This window comes from Clytia hemisphaerica, unplaced genomic scaffold (genome assembly GCF_902728285.1).
Source record: "Clytia hemisphaerica strain Z4C2 unplaced genomic scaffold, Clytia hemisphaerica genome assembly, whole genome shotgun sequence".
Classification (NCBI taxonomy): domain Eukaryota; kingdom Metazoa; phylum Cnidaria; class Hydrozoa; order Leptothecata; family Clytiidae; genus Clytia; species Clytia hemisphaerica.
In genome coordinates, this window is record NW_027103648.1 from 455,242 (window position 1) to 475,191 (window position 19,950).

Sequence of the window (19,950 nt, forward strand, 5' to 3'; positions counted from 1 at the left end):
AGCCTGAACCTTTCATGTCAAAAAAGTCCCGAAAACACTGAAAACACTTTTACCTGAAACACCTTTTCTGAACCTTTCATGGTTTTCTGGGTGTTTTTGGCAAAAACATTTTACCAGAAACACCTTACCTCTCGAGGCAGTGTGTTTCCAGCATTTCCTGTGTTCCTGGTATTTCCATAAATCAACTCTCAATTTTCTCCACTAAACTCAGGCAAAAATGCCATTTCCCAGAAACACCACCATTTTGTGAACCATTCAGTCTTTTTCCTGGTGTTCCTGGTATTTTTCAAGACGATTTTGAAGCTCTTGCAGTGTCCTGACTGAACCAATCAGATAAAAATCGGGTTAAAAATCGGGCTAGAAAATCAGAAAAAAAACGGGGAAATGGGACTTTTCGATACCGTTTCAGCCAGTCGGGACTTGTTTTATAGCAGTCGCCTTCGACAGGACATTTGGTGTTTATGGTGTTTTTAAAAATTGAACCTTTCATGCTGGAAAGTGTTATCTGCAAACCAGGTAAGCAAGGTGTTTTTAAAAACATGAATGGTTCAGGCTCATATTTTTCCAGTAAGAACATTTTGGGAAACAAAAACAGAACAAAATTACTTTTTTCCAGGATCAATTTGTATAAAAAAACACATACATTTATCAAGGAGCCCGAATTTCCTCATCGAACAGATATTTTTTCCAGGAGCTAAAATTTTCTCATATAACAGATGTACTTTTCCAGGAACCAAAAGTCAAAATAACAAATGGTTTTTTCCAGCCCTGGGAACGCTTCTGAACAGTTATTTTGTGTTTTCTAGTCGGTGGCTGCTCTTGTGCTATTAGGGGGAAATTCGTAAAATCGCTCGATTTTTTTAGTGGACAATACTGGACCAAGAAACATAGGATATATGGAATCTTTTCTAAACAATAGCGATTGTTATATTTTGCACTCGACTTCGTCGGCAATTGTTAGTTGAATCAGAGAACAATAAAAAGCGCGGTCCACTTATATGTTTATATTAACGCGCCAAAATATTTGATTGTTCCCCATTAGCCAATGAAAATTGCTGAAATTATATTACCCCGGGTTTCCCTCGGTTCCGTGAGAAATTTTATCAAAACATAAACAAAGATTTCTACCAAAACGACCGGGAAGAAAGTTTTATATAACAAATCAAAGAAATCTAAATCATGGCTGGCCCTGTTGAGTTGGATTTCGATGAATTATCGCCTGTATTTGAAGAAGTTGAAGATATCCAGACAGTTGATTTGTTCAAAAAAGAGGCTGCAGTTCCAGTATCCTTTATTCACGAGGAAGACATAAGTGACGTTGAGGATGAAACACACAATTCAATATGGCGGACGCAAAGGCGAAAAGGTCTATTGCAAACTATACTTCCTCAGTCAGAGTCAGACGTCTCAGACTCTAAACCATTATTTAAATGTGACCTTTGTCAGAAAGAATACTTCAGAGAAAGGGGAATAAAGACACACAAAAAAACATGCAAAGGTAACCGCCAAAATTATTTTGATCATTATAAATTCCAGTGAAATAAAATCCAGAGTTTTATAGATTTGATTATAATGCCAAATGGTTGTTTGGTTTTTCAACTTCATTTAAAACTTGATTCACCACATTTTTTTGGTAGATAGAAGCTTGTTTTATGTAATGGGGGGGATTTTCATGGGTCTTAAATACCGTCATACCGACAAGATTTTGGGTCAAATACCGTAATACCGTCGGTGAAGGAAGCCTAATACCGATACCGATATTATATTTATGTTTTTTTTCTCGAAAATAATGAATTTTCAGTTATCAAATCTATTGTGTAGTAACAAATGAGAAATTGTACAAACAAGTTTTGTACTTTATGAGGCCCCCCAGTCAACCCTCAATTCACGTATTCACGCGCGAAAAAAACCATTTTTGCTTTTACATTTTTGGTTAAACGATTGTGACCTTATTGGGCTAAATTTAACCTTTTTATGGTCTCTTTTAAACAGATTGACCTATTCTCATGGGATGGGCTGGAGTTTTTACAAGAGACTTCACTAATTGGTTATTTGAAGTAATAGAGATGACGCGTTCTTTAGAAAAAGTAACAAAATTGTTTTATTACAGATTAACGACCAACCAAATCAAACGAGAGCTTGTAAAAACTCCAGCTTGTCCCATTCTTATACCAAACATTTTCGCCAATAAAGTTTTTTGCTAGTTTTGTGACCTTATTCTCGATATCGTCCACTTTTTAAGGCCTCTTTTACAGCTATTTGAGCTTTCATAAAGCAATATTTTAGGTCTGCCGCGCCAAAGTTACTTGCTTGTTACGGGAGGCAAATGCAAAAATAAGCCTTTCCCCCAATAATTTCTTCTTCGCAGACCCATAAGATGTCTTTTATATTGAGAATTAATTCAAAATCGAGGTTTGGGCCAATCATGGTCTGAGAAGCCGTAGACTTCAACACAGGCTTCATAGAGGTGGTGCTGTGGTGCAACTAGAGGACGCGAATTCTAAAGTTTAACCCCCCCCCCCCCCCCCCCCCCCCCGTATCGGAGAAAGCAAAAAAAAATAAAAAATAACGCGAGCGAAGCGAGCGCGAAAATTTTTCGAGAATTTTCGCTCTCCTTTGTTATTGAAAAACGGCCTTAATACGCTATTGTTAGCCAAGTATGCCTTGTTTGGTCATACAATTTTTGATTTTATTTAACACTGACCATTTGTTGGCAAAAATATGGTACGGCGAGCGACGTACCTGCCGTACCCGGTGCGGCGTTCCAAGAGTTTCGCCCAAGAAAAAATTTAAAATTTAGAATGCCTAGATTGCCTGAAAACGCATCATGTGCATCATGATGTGAATTATTTTTTAATCGTTCGATGCTGCACAAGATGCTTTTAGAACTACTGGATGCAGTATTTGCATCACAAAAGTTGTCATTAAAAAAATGCGCCCGCAGAAAAATAACAAAAATTGTTTAGTTATCGTAAAGTTTTGCTTATTTTGAATAATCTTTACTGGTTAAAATAGCGGAAGAGACTTATCTTTTTTGAAAATTTTTCTGCATGAAACTCATGAAGAAACTAAAAGGTAAATAGTTTTATACCGAAATACCGTTTTTTATTGATAAAAATATCGAAATACCGACAAAAAAACAGGCAATTTACCGATACCAGTAGAAAATGAAATACCGTAATCCCGTCGTTTTTTTCTCGTAATACCGATTTACCGGGGGTAAAAAGGCCCAATACCGTCATACCGTAAAAGTGAAACCCCCCCCCCTGTAATAGCTTTTTTTTTTAGAGAAATAAAGAATGGCATTATTAAAGCAAACTCTGGATATATGTAGATTTTGTTGCTCTTTCCCGCCCCTCTGAGACTGTTCTATTTTATGCCTGAGTATAGCCCTTTTCATCATGGGTGTTAAAGAAACAAGAGTTTGAACATCATTTTTTCAACTTTTCATGTTTTTAGGATCAAAAGCACAGTCCTCAAAGAAGCCAACGGCAGCAAGTGGAATGCCCAAAAAACCTATTGCACCAAAGAAAAAAACACCAGCTGTGTTGTTGAAGGAAAAATTCTTAAATTCGTCCGTCAACATATTGGAAACATCGTTAAAATCTGCTGCTGATGACCCTTTCTTCATGATCAGAGAGCCTGGCAAAAGTGCAGCATTGTTGGCTTCAAAACTCATTCCGCTATCAAGTAACGAAAACGCCAAAATATTTGTGGAAGGATTCATCAAAGCAATGCATGAAAAATTGAAAAAGAAGAGTGTGTCAAAACCTTACCACATAAACTTATTCAAGCTTTTTAACAAACAGTGTTTTGCAGATGAACATATAAATAATTGGAAGTTATTCCTAGCATTGGTAGGGAGTGATCTCGATCAAACAAGAATGCTTTTTAATTTCGTCACCTCAAAAATCCTTGAGCAGTTACTAAAGATAAGAAGGGAGTTCTTTCTTCCTGATACAAACAACAAAGAGATCTATGTTAGTGTAACAGGGTCTGAACTCCAAACTATCCGATACGTGTGTGGATATTTACTATTTTCATTAAAAAAGTCACTGAGAAATGATAAGACATTAGATGGTAAAGCTACCATGGAGGTGCTTAAAAGCTGGGGCTACAAAGATTTTGAGGATGAATTTGATGACAATATAGACGAGGACCACTTTACTCTTGCTTGGGTACAAGCTGTGAATAGAGGAAGTTTGATTTATGCTGTTGACGATTTTTTTCATTTTATTAAACATATTGAATTGTCAACAAAAAAGCTTCTGCATCAAAAATTTCTCGCAAATTATAAAGGAGATGATATTCGTGAAATGCTGAGAACTGAGTTTAGTGCCAATTTGAATGTTGAAAGATGCTGGCAAAAGCTTACCATGGATATACCTAATGAAAACATTAAATCAAAAATAAGATCAAAAATTATTGGAAAGTGGATCAATTTAAGGATAAATGGATTCATCAAGTCAGTATTGAACATTCGAAAGTTGAATGCCAAGAAAAATTCAGAAAAATCAGAAACAGTCAGTGAAGCTGGAGAGCCTGGTATAAGAAAACTACTCGCTACAAAAAAGTAAAATTATATACTTCAAACAACCTTATTTATAAATTTTTATTCTAAACACCATTTTGATAAATTGATTTTATAGATTTTATTTATTTCATTTGTGTGTACTGTAATTTGATCTTTACCATTTTCATACATTTTAATTTTTGCATTTTAACATTTTTGCTTTCAATGCACAAACAAACCTATTCCACCTGAGTGTAAATATTTTTATTCTGAGCATAATTTTGATAAATTTATTTTTGTTAGCATACAGTTTTTTATGTATTTTATTTATGTGGGCTGTATCTTGATTTTTACCATTTTTATAAATTTTGATTTATTGAATTTTAACACTTTTTGATTAAGTTTTACAGAAGCCAACCTGCCATTTAACCTGAAGGTGTTTATTTTTATTTGAAGCATCGTTTCCATAAATTTCTTTTGTTTGTGAACAGCTTTCAGGTTCAATATTTTTATAATATGGATTTTTGAATATTTTTGTCTTCTATTGCATCTTGATGTTATTTTAGCTGCCTTCTTTTATTAGCCTTTCTTAAAAAATGGGTAGGATGAGATCATGATTTACTCATAGTACAGCTCTTGATTTTGAACTTTATTTGACTAATTTATTAAATTAAAGCCTGACAATTTCATTACTTGGAAAGTAATATCATCTTATCTTCATCTTATTTTTTTCATATTATAGTTTTTGTAAAATGTCATTAGTGTATTTTTCATTCATTGATTAATTATAAGACAAAAACACTTATGGAAAATTAATTCTCTACACCTTTGCTTTTTGGCATTGCTATAATTCAAAATAGACTGATTGACTATGAACTTAATAGTGCACAATTGAGAACTCTAAACATTAAGAAATGTATCATTCAGATAAAAAATCGGGGACAGCCAGAGAAGAGATCACAAACCCTCTATCCTGAAAAGTTTTATTTCTACTTGGATTGTGTCTTTCTTGAACGGGGGTGATTGGGTTATCCCATCATATATGTCTAATTTTAGAACATTGAAATCGTGTGTGCCGAGCTATCTACTAATGGTTTTCCCTTTACACTCAAAACAAACCACTCTCTCTCTCTGAGCAGAAGAGTTTTATTGTTTGTATCCCTCCACCGCAAATCCTAAAAGCTAAGCAAGTTGAAATCTTATTAAAAAATTTAGGGGTTTCCTCTGCATTAAGCAAGTTGAAGCTAGCCTCCCGTTCGCTTGCTTTTTTTGGCTGCTTCAGGCTAGATAATTATTCTCAAAACGGGGCGCCAAAACCATTTTTAACGATAATTATTTCCGCGGCATAATTTAAGTGAAAACAACACCAATGGACTCTTCCAGAAAAAAAACTATTCATGGGGGGGGGGGTGAAGGATATCTTGTCCAGGGGGTATTGAGAAAAAAGACCTGAAAAACTGCTATGTCCATGGGGTGAATATTTGTGTCCAGGGGGTCAATTTGATGCTTGTCCAGGGGGTATAAAATCGAAATGTCCAGGGGTAGATCAAAGACAAAATAATATATCCTCCATCCCCCATGAACGAATTTTTTCTGGAAGAGTCCATTATGCAAAGACAATCAAATAAATGTCGACAGAGCTAGAATCTTCTCGCGATATTTTTAAAGGTATTCTGTCAAAATTAATGGGATTTGTATCGTCGAAAAGTTGTATTAGAAATTACTACCTCCACTTTAATTACAAAATCAAACACAAATCAATTACATAGCTTAAGTGAATTAATTAGGATGATATTTTGTATCATAATTTAATCTTCGTGTATGGTGTGAAGTCATAATTTTTGCCAAAGATTTTCATTTTTAGTGCTCGGGAAATGAAACATACAAAAAAATCAGCTTGAAAAAAATTACCCGGATTAGATACTTTAAGAGCGAAAAATAACATAGACAAAAATGCAAATTAGTCTTCCCTTCTTTAAGGAATTATCTTTTCAATCTAGTGAATGTATAATAAAAATAGTGGAGCAAAAAATATGCACCTAAGTATAAAGCTAAATTTCCCTAAAAAACGACGCATAATTTTATAGTGGATCGATTATGTAAATCCTTCTAGATGGGAAATAAGCACGAACTTGCATAAAAAACGCTGAACAAATATAGACTCTAAAAATTCTATATACTAAGAACAGTATCTCACTAGGTATGAGCCTCGATTTGGCAATCACCAATTTATAAACTGAAGACATAATTCAGAGCTCAAAAAAATGAATCAACGACATCCACCATAAAGTTACTTTTTCCTCTTTGGCAAGGGTTCATTTAAATCGTAATCGGCTGACTGCACTGGCTGAATACGTCCTCTAGTGTTAGCAGTGACAACACGTAAAATGTCCGACTTTAACAGCATAATCTTTCGTTCGTTTTGAGAATATTGTAGCATGGTCGGGTTATCGGAGCCACCACAACGCATTCGTTGTTTGGAGAAATTCTCTTCTACTGGATCCTAAAAATCAAAGAATATTTAAATAAAATCTTTGCTTAAGTAATTTTAGCCATTCAATTGCCGAATCAAAAATCCAGTCTGTAGTAAAACTGATATGTGGTTCAATTCCGATTCGATGATGAGCTGGACAGCTTCATAGTATATTTATTCATTAACGAAAGCAAAAAAAAGAGCAATAGAATATTATTAAAGATAATACCTGATTAAACTTGTCAGGTAGTATGTAGGTTTCAGGGAATTCCGTCAGCAAATGCTTTGCAAGTGAACAGAATGAGTGAACTAAAAAAGAAGAAAAATGTAGATATGAATGAAATGAATTTCAGTGAAAAATGTGATATTGCATCCACTATCAAATATCTTATTGATTCACGTTAAAAATAACATCACAATGTCAGGAAATGTCTTTACCTACATACAAGATATCAAAGTTAATCTTATCCAACGTTTCTTACCTGTTCTTACCTGTTATTCTTATTCCAGTGGTTGTTTGGCGGCTGATCATCAGTTTTGGTTTGACCTCTTCAGGAACACCTTTCAGGTTTTCGACTTGTTTTTCCCAATCCGAAAAAAAATCCAATAATTCATCTTCGAGAAACTAAAATACAGAGAAACCTAACTTAAGGGAGCTATTTTTGTCGGGAACTAATTTTTACGGGAACTAATTTTTGCGATTCGCAGTTCAAGATTTTTTAATATCAAATATTTGCGGGAACTTAATTTTGCGGATTTCTCACTTGAAAGAAAATTAGAGCCGTACTGTGAATTATTCAGCATTTTAAAAATTTTGCGGGAACTTAATTTTGCGGTTTGGGCCTAAACAGGCCTAAATCCGCAAAAACCGCAAAATTTAGTTCCTAGGCAAAAATTAGTTCCCTTAAGGTATTATAAATTATATGAAAACTAAAGATATCACCAGAATCTAATACTCTGGTAGGCTTTCCTTAAGTATGATAGCTAAGAAAATAAGCAATCAGGAATATCAGATAAAAATACAATTAATAGCGTAAATAAATACCTTAAATCTTTTGTCTGTAACTTCAAAATAAGGTTTTAAATCGTCTTTGTTTCTTCTCTGTCCAATGAAGAGTGACCAACCGTTTAAACAATCAAAGAATCGATCCATTTTTCGAATGTATTTCCGAGTCGAGGTTGTGGACTGAAGATTCTGTTTATCAAGTGCTAGTGCAACGCTGTTGCTCAAAACCTGTACAAAGTAAAAACTTTTTAACTTAGTATTATACACAAAAGATTTAATTCACATATAAAAAGATCCTTTTTGGATGAAAGTTTATCACAAACAAAGTCAATTATATCTGAATGAAGTAAGGCTTGAGTTTAAATAATGTTTCAAGACGAGATTCCACTAAAAATGAGAAGTATATCCTCCCAAAATTTTAAATTTATGACTAACCTGGGCTGCAAGGTTCACTCTCATTCTTAATCTTGGTGACAAATGAATATGTTCATTGCTTAGCTTGTACAACTTCCTCATAGCCACACCATCTTCGTCTTTAGTATCTGGGATGAGATCTTGCTCATAGACTGCGATAATATGCTGCCAGCTCAATTCGTAACCATCAAGCTAAATAAAAGTTATCTATATAATTATCAGCACAAAATTTCCCCATTGTGTAGTAGGGTAAACCTATTAAAATTCAAAAAATCCCTTAACAATCAAAAGCAACGAAATTTTGCAACGAAATTTTGACTTTGTTTGAAATGTTTCCAAATTATGGATGATGCTACAAAATTCGACTAAAGATGGTGTAGCTGGATTCAAAACTTAAAGACTGGTGATTATGATATCTAACAGTCATCAAAACCTTGCAGAGATCAAATAGAAAGTACAGAATATTAGTGCTACTTACTGTTAGCATTCGTGAACATAGATGTGCATGCGAGTTCTCCAAGTTGTTTCTAGCTGTTTTGATCAAATGAGGGACATCACAAAAGAAATATATTTTATTAGCAACATTGAACCGATTCCAGCACCAATAAAGGGTACCATCCTTGTGGATGTTGCTCTCAGCATCTTGATCACTAGAATCAGGCAATTGGTGGATAGCATAAAATGTTCGATTGCTTGATGCCCCATCACTAATGAATGCCCTGACATTGAGGCCAACTGCTTCAAGCACTCTGACTGCTTCCCAGGCACAATTATAGATCTGATCACTTCGACAACCGTTGGTACCAAAGAAGCCAATCGGATAATTGAGGTGGGTGTATATACCTCTAACCATAAAGCACAATATTTGTGTGGATAATGGACGCTCTTGGCTGCCAGCAAACTGCTGCTCAAATTTTTCGATTTCAGTGTTGATGTCACCAAGGTCTGTAAACCCAATCAACTTCCCTGATCCCTTGTCATACACTAGTCCCGATTTGATATGCATTTCATCAAATGCCAGAGCAACATTCTTTTCATAATCCTTGCAATCGTCTATCTTAATTTCTTTCAGGAGTTGCTCTATCTTTTTAACATCAAAACCGGTATTCGTGCTGCAAAACTGGCTGTAGGCATTCAGCGTTGTTTCACTGGGTAGGTTGAGAAATGCTCCAGCTTTGAGATGCCTGTAAGTAGCTGAAAATAAACAAAGGCTTACAATGAACATTTTCAAATAAAATTTGATAGGTCAATTTTTTGAGCTTTGTAGAGCTAAGCAGAGTTTGCATTGGGATATGATCCCCCTATGTTTATTTCATCCCCCCATTATACTAATTCCCCCTTTTTTGCAGCAAAAATTTGTTTAGAAGAACTCGCTCTAAATGCATCACCAAACACAAGCAAACAATTCCACAATATAACAATAACTAGCATTTTATTTAACATGATGCACATTTTTGATTTGCTGGTACATACTTTTACTTTAAAACCGCCTGTAGTCATTTGTATATGACTAAATTGACCAAAATTTTGATCCCACCCATCATCCATCATTCCCACTCCCTCCAATTTTTTTGGTAAATGTTGGTGCCATCCTACAAAGGCCCCTAAAAATTCTGTTTTTAATATCAGAAGTAAGCCCCTTTATTCTCACTGGGATGTAAATCATTAGTTTCCATAGTTATTCTAAAAAAATTGCAATGGATTTGATGTTTTCAAAATTCAAAATATTGTAGATTCTATGTATTTTTTTTCAAGCTTGATCTGTAAACATACCTGGAGATTTCAAGAAGATACTGATTGCCCATCGAATGATTAAAGGATGCCAGCGCATTCCCCTTTTATCTTTCAAGGATGCATATTTTTGTTGTTGTTCCCATAAGATTCCTTGGGGTGTGTCAGCTGGAAAACCTGCATCATTACTTTCAAAAACAGCTGGAATGACTTCTTTCCATTCATCAGGCAATGCCACAGCTTCATTAGTCATAAGCTTTTTTACTTTAGTCTTCAAGCGTCTAATTTCATTTTGCAGTTCTCTTTTATCCCTTTGCAATGTTTTGGCTTTGTTTTCCAATTGTTGGCGAGTGAGATAAATATTTGGAGTGTTTGGGTGGTTAGTCGTTGGAAGTTTTTGAGCCCTGCTGGACATGGAAGATAAAATTTTACGTCCATAGTCTGCACAAACTTTACATTTAATATTATCTTTGGAAATCAATTCACAGTTTACATGGCGGATTGTAAGCTTGTCTGGATGGATTTGGTTGAATCCAGGTGCTTCGATGCAAGCAGCAACTTTTCCTTGCTTGTCGAGAAATGTGAGATCACTTCCTTTATCAACTTTTTTCTTGACAAGTTCCTGATATCTTGTATTACCCTCACATACATTGTACAATGCCAACATTTCAAAAAATTCATTAGCATTTTTCATTGACAATACCGAACCAAACTTTTGGTAAAGTTCATGTTGAGCTGCAAGCTGTCTATTACTGACAAACACCTTCCATTGACAACTAGGATCAATTTGACAGTTAATATATATTTTAACTGTGTTTTCTAGATTTACTGGTTTTGAGAGTACTAGAAAGTCTTCATCAGTCCTCAATTTAAGGTGATTTAAGGAAGCCATAATCATTACCAATTTTCTCGAATTTAGGAAGTGAGGGTGCAACTGTCTTTAAACTAAAGCGTATTGGTACCAATCTTTTGCAAACATCACATTCATCACGATGTTCCAGAAAATTAAACAATTCAGTTTCAGTTGAGTATTGCGGATGTTTTCTCTTGAGTTCAAGCTTTCTCTTACAATTTCCACAAAGATAAGGCGGGGCATGAGTATCACTCAACACGTCAATGTCAAACAATGCTTTCATCTCGGTTGTAAAGTCGGTGATATGTCTTTTTTCGGTGTAAGATTTATCGGTTTTGATCACCATACAACATATTCTGCAAATCCTTTGCAACTTAGCATTATGGTTTTCGGCCATTCTGAAAGATCAAAATAAAAGCAAATCAATTTTACAGAGGTAATTTAAAAATAAAATTAAATGTAACCAAAATTTTTGCAATAAGTAATTTTTGTTATTATTTTGAAACTAGAAGTCACTTTCAAGTCAAGCTAGCTGTTGGGTATAGCCTGGTTTTCTCATGGAAATAGTCGAGCCCAAACCTGGGCGGCTACAGTACCCTAGAAACTCATAAAGAAAAACAAGTTAAATGGTTGCTATTGGGGATTGGGCAAGGGCAATAATTGCTCACTGCTTTGTCCTCACTCAGAAAAGCTCTTCTCAAATTAGGAACAGCTAATAGAATTGGCTTTGTTGAGAAAAAAATGTCTCTTTTCAGAGGACATTTTACAATAAAATTATAACAAACGTGGCCATTTTTAGCAAATTATTCAAATAGAACATTACTTTGAATCCAAAGTAAATCTTTTAGAAAATGAAACCAGAATCAAGTGAGTACCTTTCAGAATAATCCTTGATCCTTAGAGTCTTGTATTATATGACCAGGATGTATTTAAAAGAGAAAAGCTCAGGCAATGTGCAGATCACCCCTAAATTACAGAGCAAAATAATAGCCAATTTCTCCAAAATCCTGTAAGTTCCTGCAAATTAAACTGATATAAGTGTGTTCTAGCTATATTCATGAGTGGCCACAGAAAAAATCATAAAAAAAGGAAATGTATTTCAGAAGATATTGAAAAATCAAAACTCACCTGAGTTCTCTCTAACTTGTGTCTCCTCGTGCAACTACCACAAAAACAAATTTGAATAATTTTGGATAAACGAGTCCAATCTGTCAAATTTCAAAGGGAAACCCCAAAGGGGTAGACAATCTTTGAAATAAAGCCTCACTGGGTTTTCCAATGCGATGAAATCAATCAAAATATGAAAAAATTCCCGCGTCACCAAAAAAAGTGGAGGAACTAATCAGTGTAAGAAAATCGCCATTTTGAACTTCCCGCTAGAATTCGCGCCGACGAAGTGTGCGCATGCGAAGACATTGTTAAGAACAATGCAAAACAATGACCATTGTTCGGACTTTAGATTCCATATATCCTATGTTTCTTGACTGGACAAAAACAGCTGTTTCTGGCTGAAAAACACTGTTCTTAAGAGTAATATCTCGAGGTAGGTAGAGAAATCAACCATACTTGCAATATATCTCTAATCTTATTTTTTTGAGAGCTTTCCAAAAATATACAACAGGTCTCCGTTTTTTTTGACCCTATGATTTTTGCCTGAGACAGACCGTCATATTTGTCCGAAAATCACACCAAAGTGTCCGAAATAAAATTGGCACCTAAGTTATTTTGATTCTCCTACCCCTTAGCTTTCCAAAAATGTATAACAAGTGCTTTGACTAAAAAAATCTAGCGACCTAAAGAAACGAACAAATCCCCCCTTCTACTACGGCAGGCTTGGAAGTCAATGCTAAACTCTGGAATGTCTCCATAGCTCGATGTCATCTGTCATCCCCCTTAAAATTCGAGTAATGAAGACTGTATTACATTCTATAACTATAAAGTTAAACAAATGGTTCAATGATATTCAATGATACACAAACGTCATTATCACTTAATTATTTGAAAGATATCTTTTCTGCTATTACGAAAATGATTTAAAATCAATCATATAATAGATTCACTATTTATCGCCGAAAAATTACTTGTGACTAGTTACAAAATGATATTTATTATCAAAATAAGGTTCTCCTTTTTCATTGAAAAGAAAATCCAAATTATTATTTTCGTCGCTGGTAACTTGACGTAATTCGTCCAGAGCTGTATGAAATCCAATAGCATGTAGAGAAGCTGAAAACCAATGAATTGCATGTTCAAGTGAATCAAATGGAACTTGGACTGAAACTTCATCAATTGTCGTTCTGCTGAATCCTGTTTTCTGTGCCAGATCATAAAAAGTTCTTTTATCTGGGCAGAAAACAGCAGCGAAGAGCTTTTCTTTGACGCTTTGATCTTTAAAGAAATCGAGAAATTTCAAGGTGTTTGCACTGTCATATTTCAACATGTTATTGAAGAGAAAGATTCCACCAGGTTTTAAGGCTTTGTACACACTTTCCAATGTTTTTTGTTTCTCTTCAGGGGACAGCCAATGCATGACTGTACCTGCGACTACAAGATCGAAAATGCCTTCACCGAAAGTGCACGCATCTCGACCGTATGCTGTGTGATATTTAATATTACCTGCTGCATAGTACTCTTTCGCCTGAACGATTCTCTCTGCAATAGGATCTATGCCAATGACATGTCCAGAAGCACCAACTCGTTCACATAGCTTCTTTGTTCCATTGCCAGTTCCACAACCTAGATCTAAAACTTTCCATCCAGGCTGGATATCAATAGTATTGATAAGCATGTCAAAATAGTGTTGTTGTATTTTAGAACTTGTCAATCTGTAGTTTTCAGCTCCCTCTTTGCTCTGGTCAGTCATCTTTGATCGATCTATAAGTCTTAAATTAAGAAAATATTGGGAATGGAAATTAAGATACCGCTTAAGTGAGTAAAAGACTTGATAGAAATGCAAGGAAAACGGAAAATAGTGACTTGTAAACAGTTTCTGTAAACTTCAATACTTCAAACACTGCATGAACTGAGATGGGTCAATGCTTGAGTATTCCGTTGATTTGAAGAAAAAAATGTGTTTCAACAAACAATCTCTGAAAAAAGAAAAAGGAGCAAGTCTTGTCTGAATCACAGACCCCTACGAAACCACAGATAGTATAGTAGAAGGAGTACGAATCCGTTAGTGGATGCCAGTAGCCTACAGTCAAAACTAGTCTAAAAATCCATATCAAATTAAAAGTAAAGCATACATAGCTTAAACTTTCATCTAGTTATATTACTCTAATATCATATTAAAAATCGCAAGGGGTTAGACAATTGGATAATTTGATTGTAATTCTTTCAAACCTTTGTCCAATTCTCTATCAAAATTGACTTGAATCGTATATCAAATTTGATATGACAGTGTCATTCTTTTACCAATGTTATCACTGTATCACTATCCCCTATCAAACAAACATAGCAAGTGTTGACTTGAATTCTCAGTCACAAAAAAGAGGCAACTGCCTCCTTTCAAGATATACCAAAAAATTAATATAAGATTTTGGATAAGTAAGAATTGACCTCTTACTCACCTCCATCCCTCTATTTCCACATTTCTTTCATTCAATTGTTCACAAATCTGTCTGGTAATCTCCTTTAAGAGTATATGACACCAAATGGGTGGATTATCACAACTTACACGTTTTTTTATAAGAACAAACAATATAAGAACATATGGCTTTGATGGCCAAAATATTAAGAACAAGTTAAGAACGAGTAAAGATTTTGCTGACTCTGAAACATCCGATTTCTTTGGATTTCTTTGGAAAATACTCACTACAAAATGGTGAAAATAAGAATATTATTAAATCAAAAAATCAAGAATAACCAAAGACTTCAAAAATTTTGTGATGTTCTTATAAAAAACGTGTATCATAAAGTATTAGATCGCATACGTTGTAAAGTCATCTTAGCATCACCAGATTCAACATATGGCCAATCCAATAAACCGTCGACATCAGTGAAATGACGTTCGTCTAGTTTTCTTCTCCCTTTACAAAAAAAACCAAATTCCATATCTCGAGCTTCATTTGGTTTAATTGGCTTAATTAGAAATTGATTTGGTTTATACAGTCTCATGGTTCCATTATCAATTAGTGATTTAATTGCACAAGTTTTAGGAATAGTAGAGTTTGGTACAACGAAAGGAGTATCGTTTTCTTGTATGATATCCCGATGTTCTAAAGTATAATTTTCAAAGGTGGTGTCAAGGTCAACTGATAAGTCCTGCGCCATAACATGGTCTTGATCAAAGGTTCCAGTAAGCTTTGAAGACTGGTTAATTTCACTTTTACAACAATCTAATTCACATTCCGAACTTTTTGTTATTACGTTGTCGTAACTTTCCACTAAAGGAGTACACACCAAATTGACGTATTTACTCAATTCTTTCAAAGCGATCGATTCACAAATAACCTGAGGGTAGGTAATCCTCCTCTTCGCCTTTACGGCCGCCCTAAGGTTAGTATTCCTAGATGAATGGAACGAATTGAAACTTTCGCTAGAGGTTAATCGACGATTTGGTGTTCTACTCAAGATAGCATGTTTTTTATCTGAAGGGACAGTTAACATTTGTTTTCCCATTTTCGGTTTCATTTCTTGATTTCCAAATTTGTTTAATTCGATCTCAATTTTCGTTTCTTTCGGTTGTTTTTTGATGGATGAGGTAAAATGCGGAACGGTAAGAGTATCTGGTGTTTGTTCAGATGTAGTAGGACTGCTTTGCATTCTGCGAATTACACTTCTGTGTTCTTTTCGATTGCGCCGAAGCTTCTCTACGAGTGAAGTAAGAAAAAGATAATTGTAAGCTTAAAACAAGACGACTTGAAGTCGAAAATTTCGCCTAGAATTTAAACTACATAGGAAAAACAAGAAGTAGAGATTGAAGCCAATTTGAAATCTACTTTACATCGAGCCTTGATGAAACAATTTTACAAGAACAACGAGGCTTAAAATCGCTACCAATTTAAGAACAATTGTTGTTTAATTTCTAATAACTAGTAAACAAAGGTAATATCACCGTCTATCAAAAGTTATTGATTTGATTCTTATAAAGTAAATTCTTATAAGAAAAATAAAAATGCTCATATTGTGTGCCATTGCTTGTTTACTTTGTAAGAGCTAATTACCGAAAGGTATATCATCGTCTATCAAGAGCTATTGATTTGATTCTTATAAAGTATATGCTTATAAGAAAAATAAATAAGCTCATATTGTGCGCCATTCCTTGTTTACTTTGTAACAACTAATTACCGAAAGCTATATCACCGTCTATCAAGAGTTATTGATTTGATTCTTATAAAGTATATGCTTATAATAGGGAGGGGACTTAGAAAAAAACAATTAGTGGCATATGTACAAAAGCTGCCAAATTATATAAAAAGAAGAAAAAAATCAAAAATTTTGACCGGGGATCCTTTTCAGGGTCCCCCCGGGCCCCATTTCTGCGGGGTACTCAGCGCGACCCCGGACCAAAAATAGCCTAACACCAACTTTCTTAAAACATAGTCATGTGGCATATCAAATTATCAGAAATTTTATGCTGATTCCAAAAAACATTAGTAGTAGGGGTCAGAAATAAAGCTAAAAAAAGTTATAGCCATATATTGGACCAGATTTTGAGTAAATTGCATAATTCGCAAGAAGTTCGAATAGAATCTTGATTATGACTAATATTTCATGTAGTTAGTAGTTCAACTTTGGCATAATTCTGGTTAATTGAATGTAACTGTTTTCATGATATGAAGACATTTTCAGGTTTATTTAAGTTAGACAAGGATGGTGAAGCTGAGGTACTTCGAACAAGAGCAAAGATATTTTATCAAGCCAGAAATTGCAAAGTAAAAAATCAAAACAAACACAGAAATAAAAAGTTTTTCAATTGCAAAGAGCATTACCAACTGCCACATGAGTGGACAGATGAATGTAAAGATTGTAATACCTGTGTTAAGTTTGAGATGTTGGAAAAATAACCTTTGGATGTTCTACCAAATGCCAAGAAAGCGTTGGAATATCTATTCACCACTGAGATGGTCAATACAGGAAAGAATAAGAATTTTGAAAAACTGTTGCAAAGAGTTGTATTGCAATGGATTTTTTGCAATGTTTATCCAAAGAACTATTGAACAGTGGAGCACGATTTTAAAAGATTATTATTACAATTTTATAAATAATTAAAATTAATACATAAATAATTATGAATCATTAAAAAAAAGAAGCACTTCGAAGAAACCAGATGATTACTCTAGGGTACCTAATAGCCAGGGGCTTAAGGGGGGATGATACCTTCCAAAAAAGTGAAGAAGGGGGGATAAGAAATTTTCATTAAAAAGGGGGGATCGGTTAAGAAGGGGGGGCTTACGTATATTGTAGATATTCTTTCCAGCGTTGTTATGAATTTGGTCTGCATGAAAGGAAGTTTTTCTGTTTGAGTAGTCTGAGGGGATTATCGGATCACACTATACACTATATATTTTCGAAAATTTAGCCCAAAACCCTTGGGGGATAGATATTTTTAAGGGGGGGGTTGCCAAGAAGGGGATCAGACCCTTTCCGCACTATGCCCCCTCTTATTCCAAACCCCCAGCTATTAGGTACCCGAGAGTACTGGCCTAAGTTTGAGAAATACAGATAGGTTAAATAATTGTTTAACATTGGTAAGATTTCTCTTTGATTATTGAATAGTCCATTGCTAGGGCAAATTCTCTCCTAGGACTGACAGTGATATCCAATTCAATTCTTTGCAATATTTGTTTAGGTATACAAGTTGAGTTTAATCCATAGACCATGATTATGGCACCTTTAAAGTTTACATTTGCAGGATGCAGAATGAGGAGGCAGAATGGCAAGAGGTTGAGTTCAAGGGGGGGTTATCAAAATGGGTTAAAAATATATTTGAAGGCGCCAGATCAGCTACCAGTATCTCAATGGCAGATCTTAAGAGCATCCTCGGTGAGTTGGAAAGTTTAAAAAAGAGTCTATCAGTGAAACTGGTACAAAACCCTTCTAGTGGGATTTGTTTTTGGTTATTGTAAAATGTCCAGTCATTTTGCCTTATTTTTACACCCAGGTTGTTTCTTGTAGCCTTACCCTCTTTTGAACTTTTAAATTAAATTTAGCACCAATCAATGTCTGTACCCTACAATGCCTTTTCAAATGAAATGTAAACTTTAAAGGTGCCATCATGGTCTATAGATTGAACTCAACTTGTATACCTAAACGAAAATTACAAAGAATTGAATTAGATATCACTGTCAGTCCTAGGAGAGAATTTGCCCTAGCAATAAACTATTCAATAATCAATAATGTCAAACAATATCTTTATCATCTGTTTTTTTTGAAGTGCTTCTTTTTTCAATAATTCATAATTATTTAATAATGTTTTAATATCGTGCTCCGATGTTCGATAGTTCTTTGGATAAACATTGCAAAAAATCCATTGCAATACAACACCCTTTACAACAACACCCTTTTCAACAGCTTTTTCAAAATTCTCATTCTTTCCTGTATTGACCATCTTAGTGGTGAATAGATATTCCAACGCTTTCTTGGCATTTGGTAAAGAACATCCAAAGGTTATCTTTACATTCATTCTGCCCACTCATGTGGCAGTTCGTGATGCTCTTTACAATTGAAAAACTTTTTATTCCTTGATTTTTTACTTTGCAATTTCTGGCTTGATAAAATATATTTTGCTCTTGTTCAAGGTACCTCAGCTTCACACATCCATAATCCGTCTCTCTAAAGAAAACTTAAATAAACCTGAAAATGTCTTCATATCATGAAAACAGTTACATCAATAAACCAGAATTTTGTCAAAGTTTAACTACTAACAACATAAAATGTTAGTCATAATCAAGATTCTATTCGAATTTCTTGCGAATTATGCAATTTACTCCAAATCTGGTCCAAGATATGGTCATAACTTTGTTTAGCTTTATTTCTGACCCCTACTACTAATGTTTTTTGGAATCAGCATAGAATTTCTGATAATTTGATATGCCACATGACTATGTTTTAAGAAAGTTGGTGTTAGGCTATTTTTGGTCCGGGGTCGCGCTGAGTACCCCGCAGAAATGGGGCCCGGGGGGACCCTGAAAAGGGTCCCCGGTCAAAATTTTTGATTTTTTCCTTATTTTTATATAATTTGGCAGCTTTTGTACATATGCCACTAAATTCTTTCTAATTTTCTTTTTTTAAGTCCCCTCCCTACTTATAAGAAAACTAAATAAGGTCATATTGTGCGCCATCCCTTGTTTACTTTGTAAGAAGTAATTACCGAAAGGTATATCAACGTCTATCAAGAGTTACTGATTTGATTCTTATAAGGTATATGCTTATAAGAAAACTAAATAAGGTCATATTGTGCGCCATCGCTTGTTTACTTTGTAAGAACTAATTACCAAAAGGTATATCACCGTCTTTCAAGAGTTATTGATTTGATTCTTATAAAGTATATGCTTATAAGAAAAATAAATGAGCTCATATTGTGCGCCATTCCTTGTTTACTTTGTAACAACTAATTACCGAAAGCTATATCACCGTCTATCAAGAGTTATTGATTTGATTCTTATAAAGTATATGCTTATGAGAAAACTAAATAAGCTCATATTGTGCACCATTCCTTGTTTACTTTGTAAGAACTAATTACCGAAAGGTATATTACCGTCTATCAAGAGTCATTGATTTGATTCTTATAAAGTATATGCTTATAAGAAAATAAAGAAAAAATCAAACTGTGGAGCTAAAGACACAAAGATATATGACGTAATCCAAAGAAAACCCGCGAAAATCGTCCGTGGTTATACGAGCGTGTAATTTGTGAATTAAATTTAGTGAGTTCGTCCACTGTATCAAGCACTTTCGTTTTCTAATTTTTTTTCCGAGGACACCGCCGCCGCGAAAGGCTATCGTAATACTTTCGC

General features: G+C 34.6%; 3 protein-coding genes across 6 annotated transcripts in view; 1 reads left to right on the forward strand and 2 right to left on the reverse strand.

Annotated features, from left to right (window-relative positions):
* Window positions 1-19,950, forward strand: part of LOC136802982 (uncharacterized) — a 21,835-nt gene continuing 1,885 nt past the window's right edge. For 2 of the 3 annotated variants that reach the window (XR_010846085.1, XR_010846086.1), the window contains exon 1: window positions 1-516. Coding sequence is in view for 1 of the 3 variants with exons in the window: in XM_067059711.1 (XP_066915812.1) it covers window positions 462-516; window positions 3,460-4,577 (1,173 nt within the window). In the remaining 2 variants the exon portion in view is untranslated. Of the gene's footprint in view, window positions 517-3,459; window positions 4,890-19,950 lie in introns of those variants that run through there. The other variant, XM_067059711.1, reaches the window with a different exon arrangement.
* Window positions 13,068-13,853, reverse strand: LOC136803065 (ubiquinone/menaquinone biosynthesis C-methyltransferase UbiE-like). Its single transcript, XM_067059817.1, has one exon. It carries the CDS (start codon window positions 13,851-13,853, stop codon window positions 13,068-13,070), a length of 786 nt encoding a protein of 261 aa, XP_066915918.1.
* The window catches only part of LOC136802981 (uncharacterized), a 17,226-nt gene continuing 12,041 nt past the window's right edge, over window positions 14,766-19,950 (reverse strand). For both annotated transcript variants that reach the window (XM_067059710.1, XM_067059709.1), the window contains exon 5: window positions 14,766-15,801. In XM_067059710.1, the coding sequence (XP_066915811.1) occupies window positions 14,900-15,801 (902 nt within the window). In that variant the 3' untranslated portion in view covers window positions 14,766-14,899. The remainder of the gene's footprint in view (window positions 15,802-19,950) is intronic.

Bases quoted from the DNA above. Each gene is read 5' to 3' on its own strand.
- LOC136803065 (XM_067059817.1), bottom strand. From the start codon at position 13,853: ATGACTGACCAGAGCAAAGAGGGAGCTGAAAACTACAGATTGACAAGT.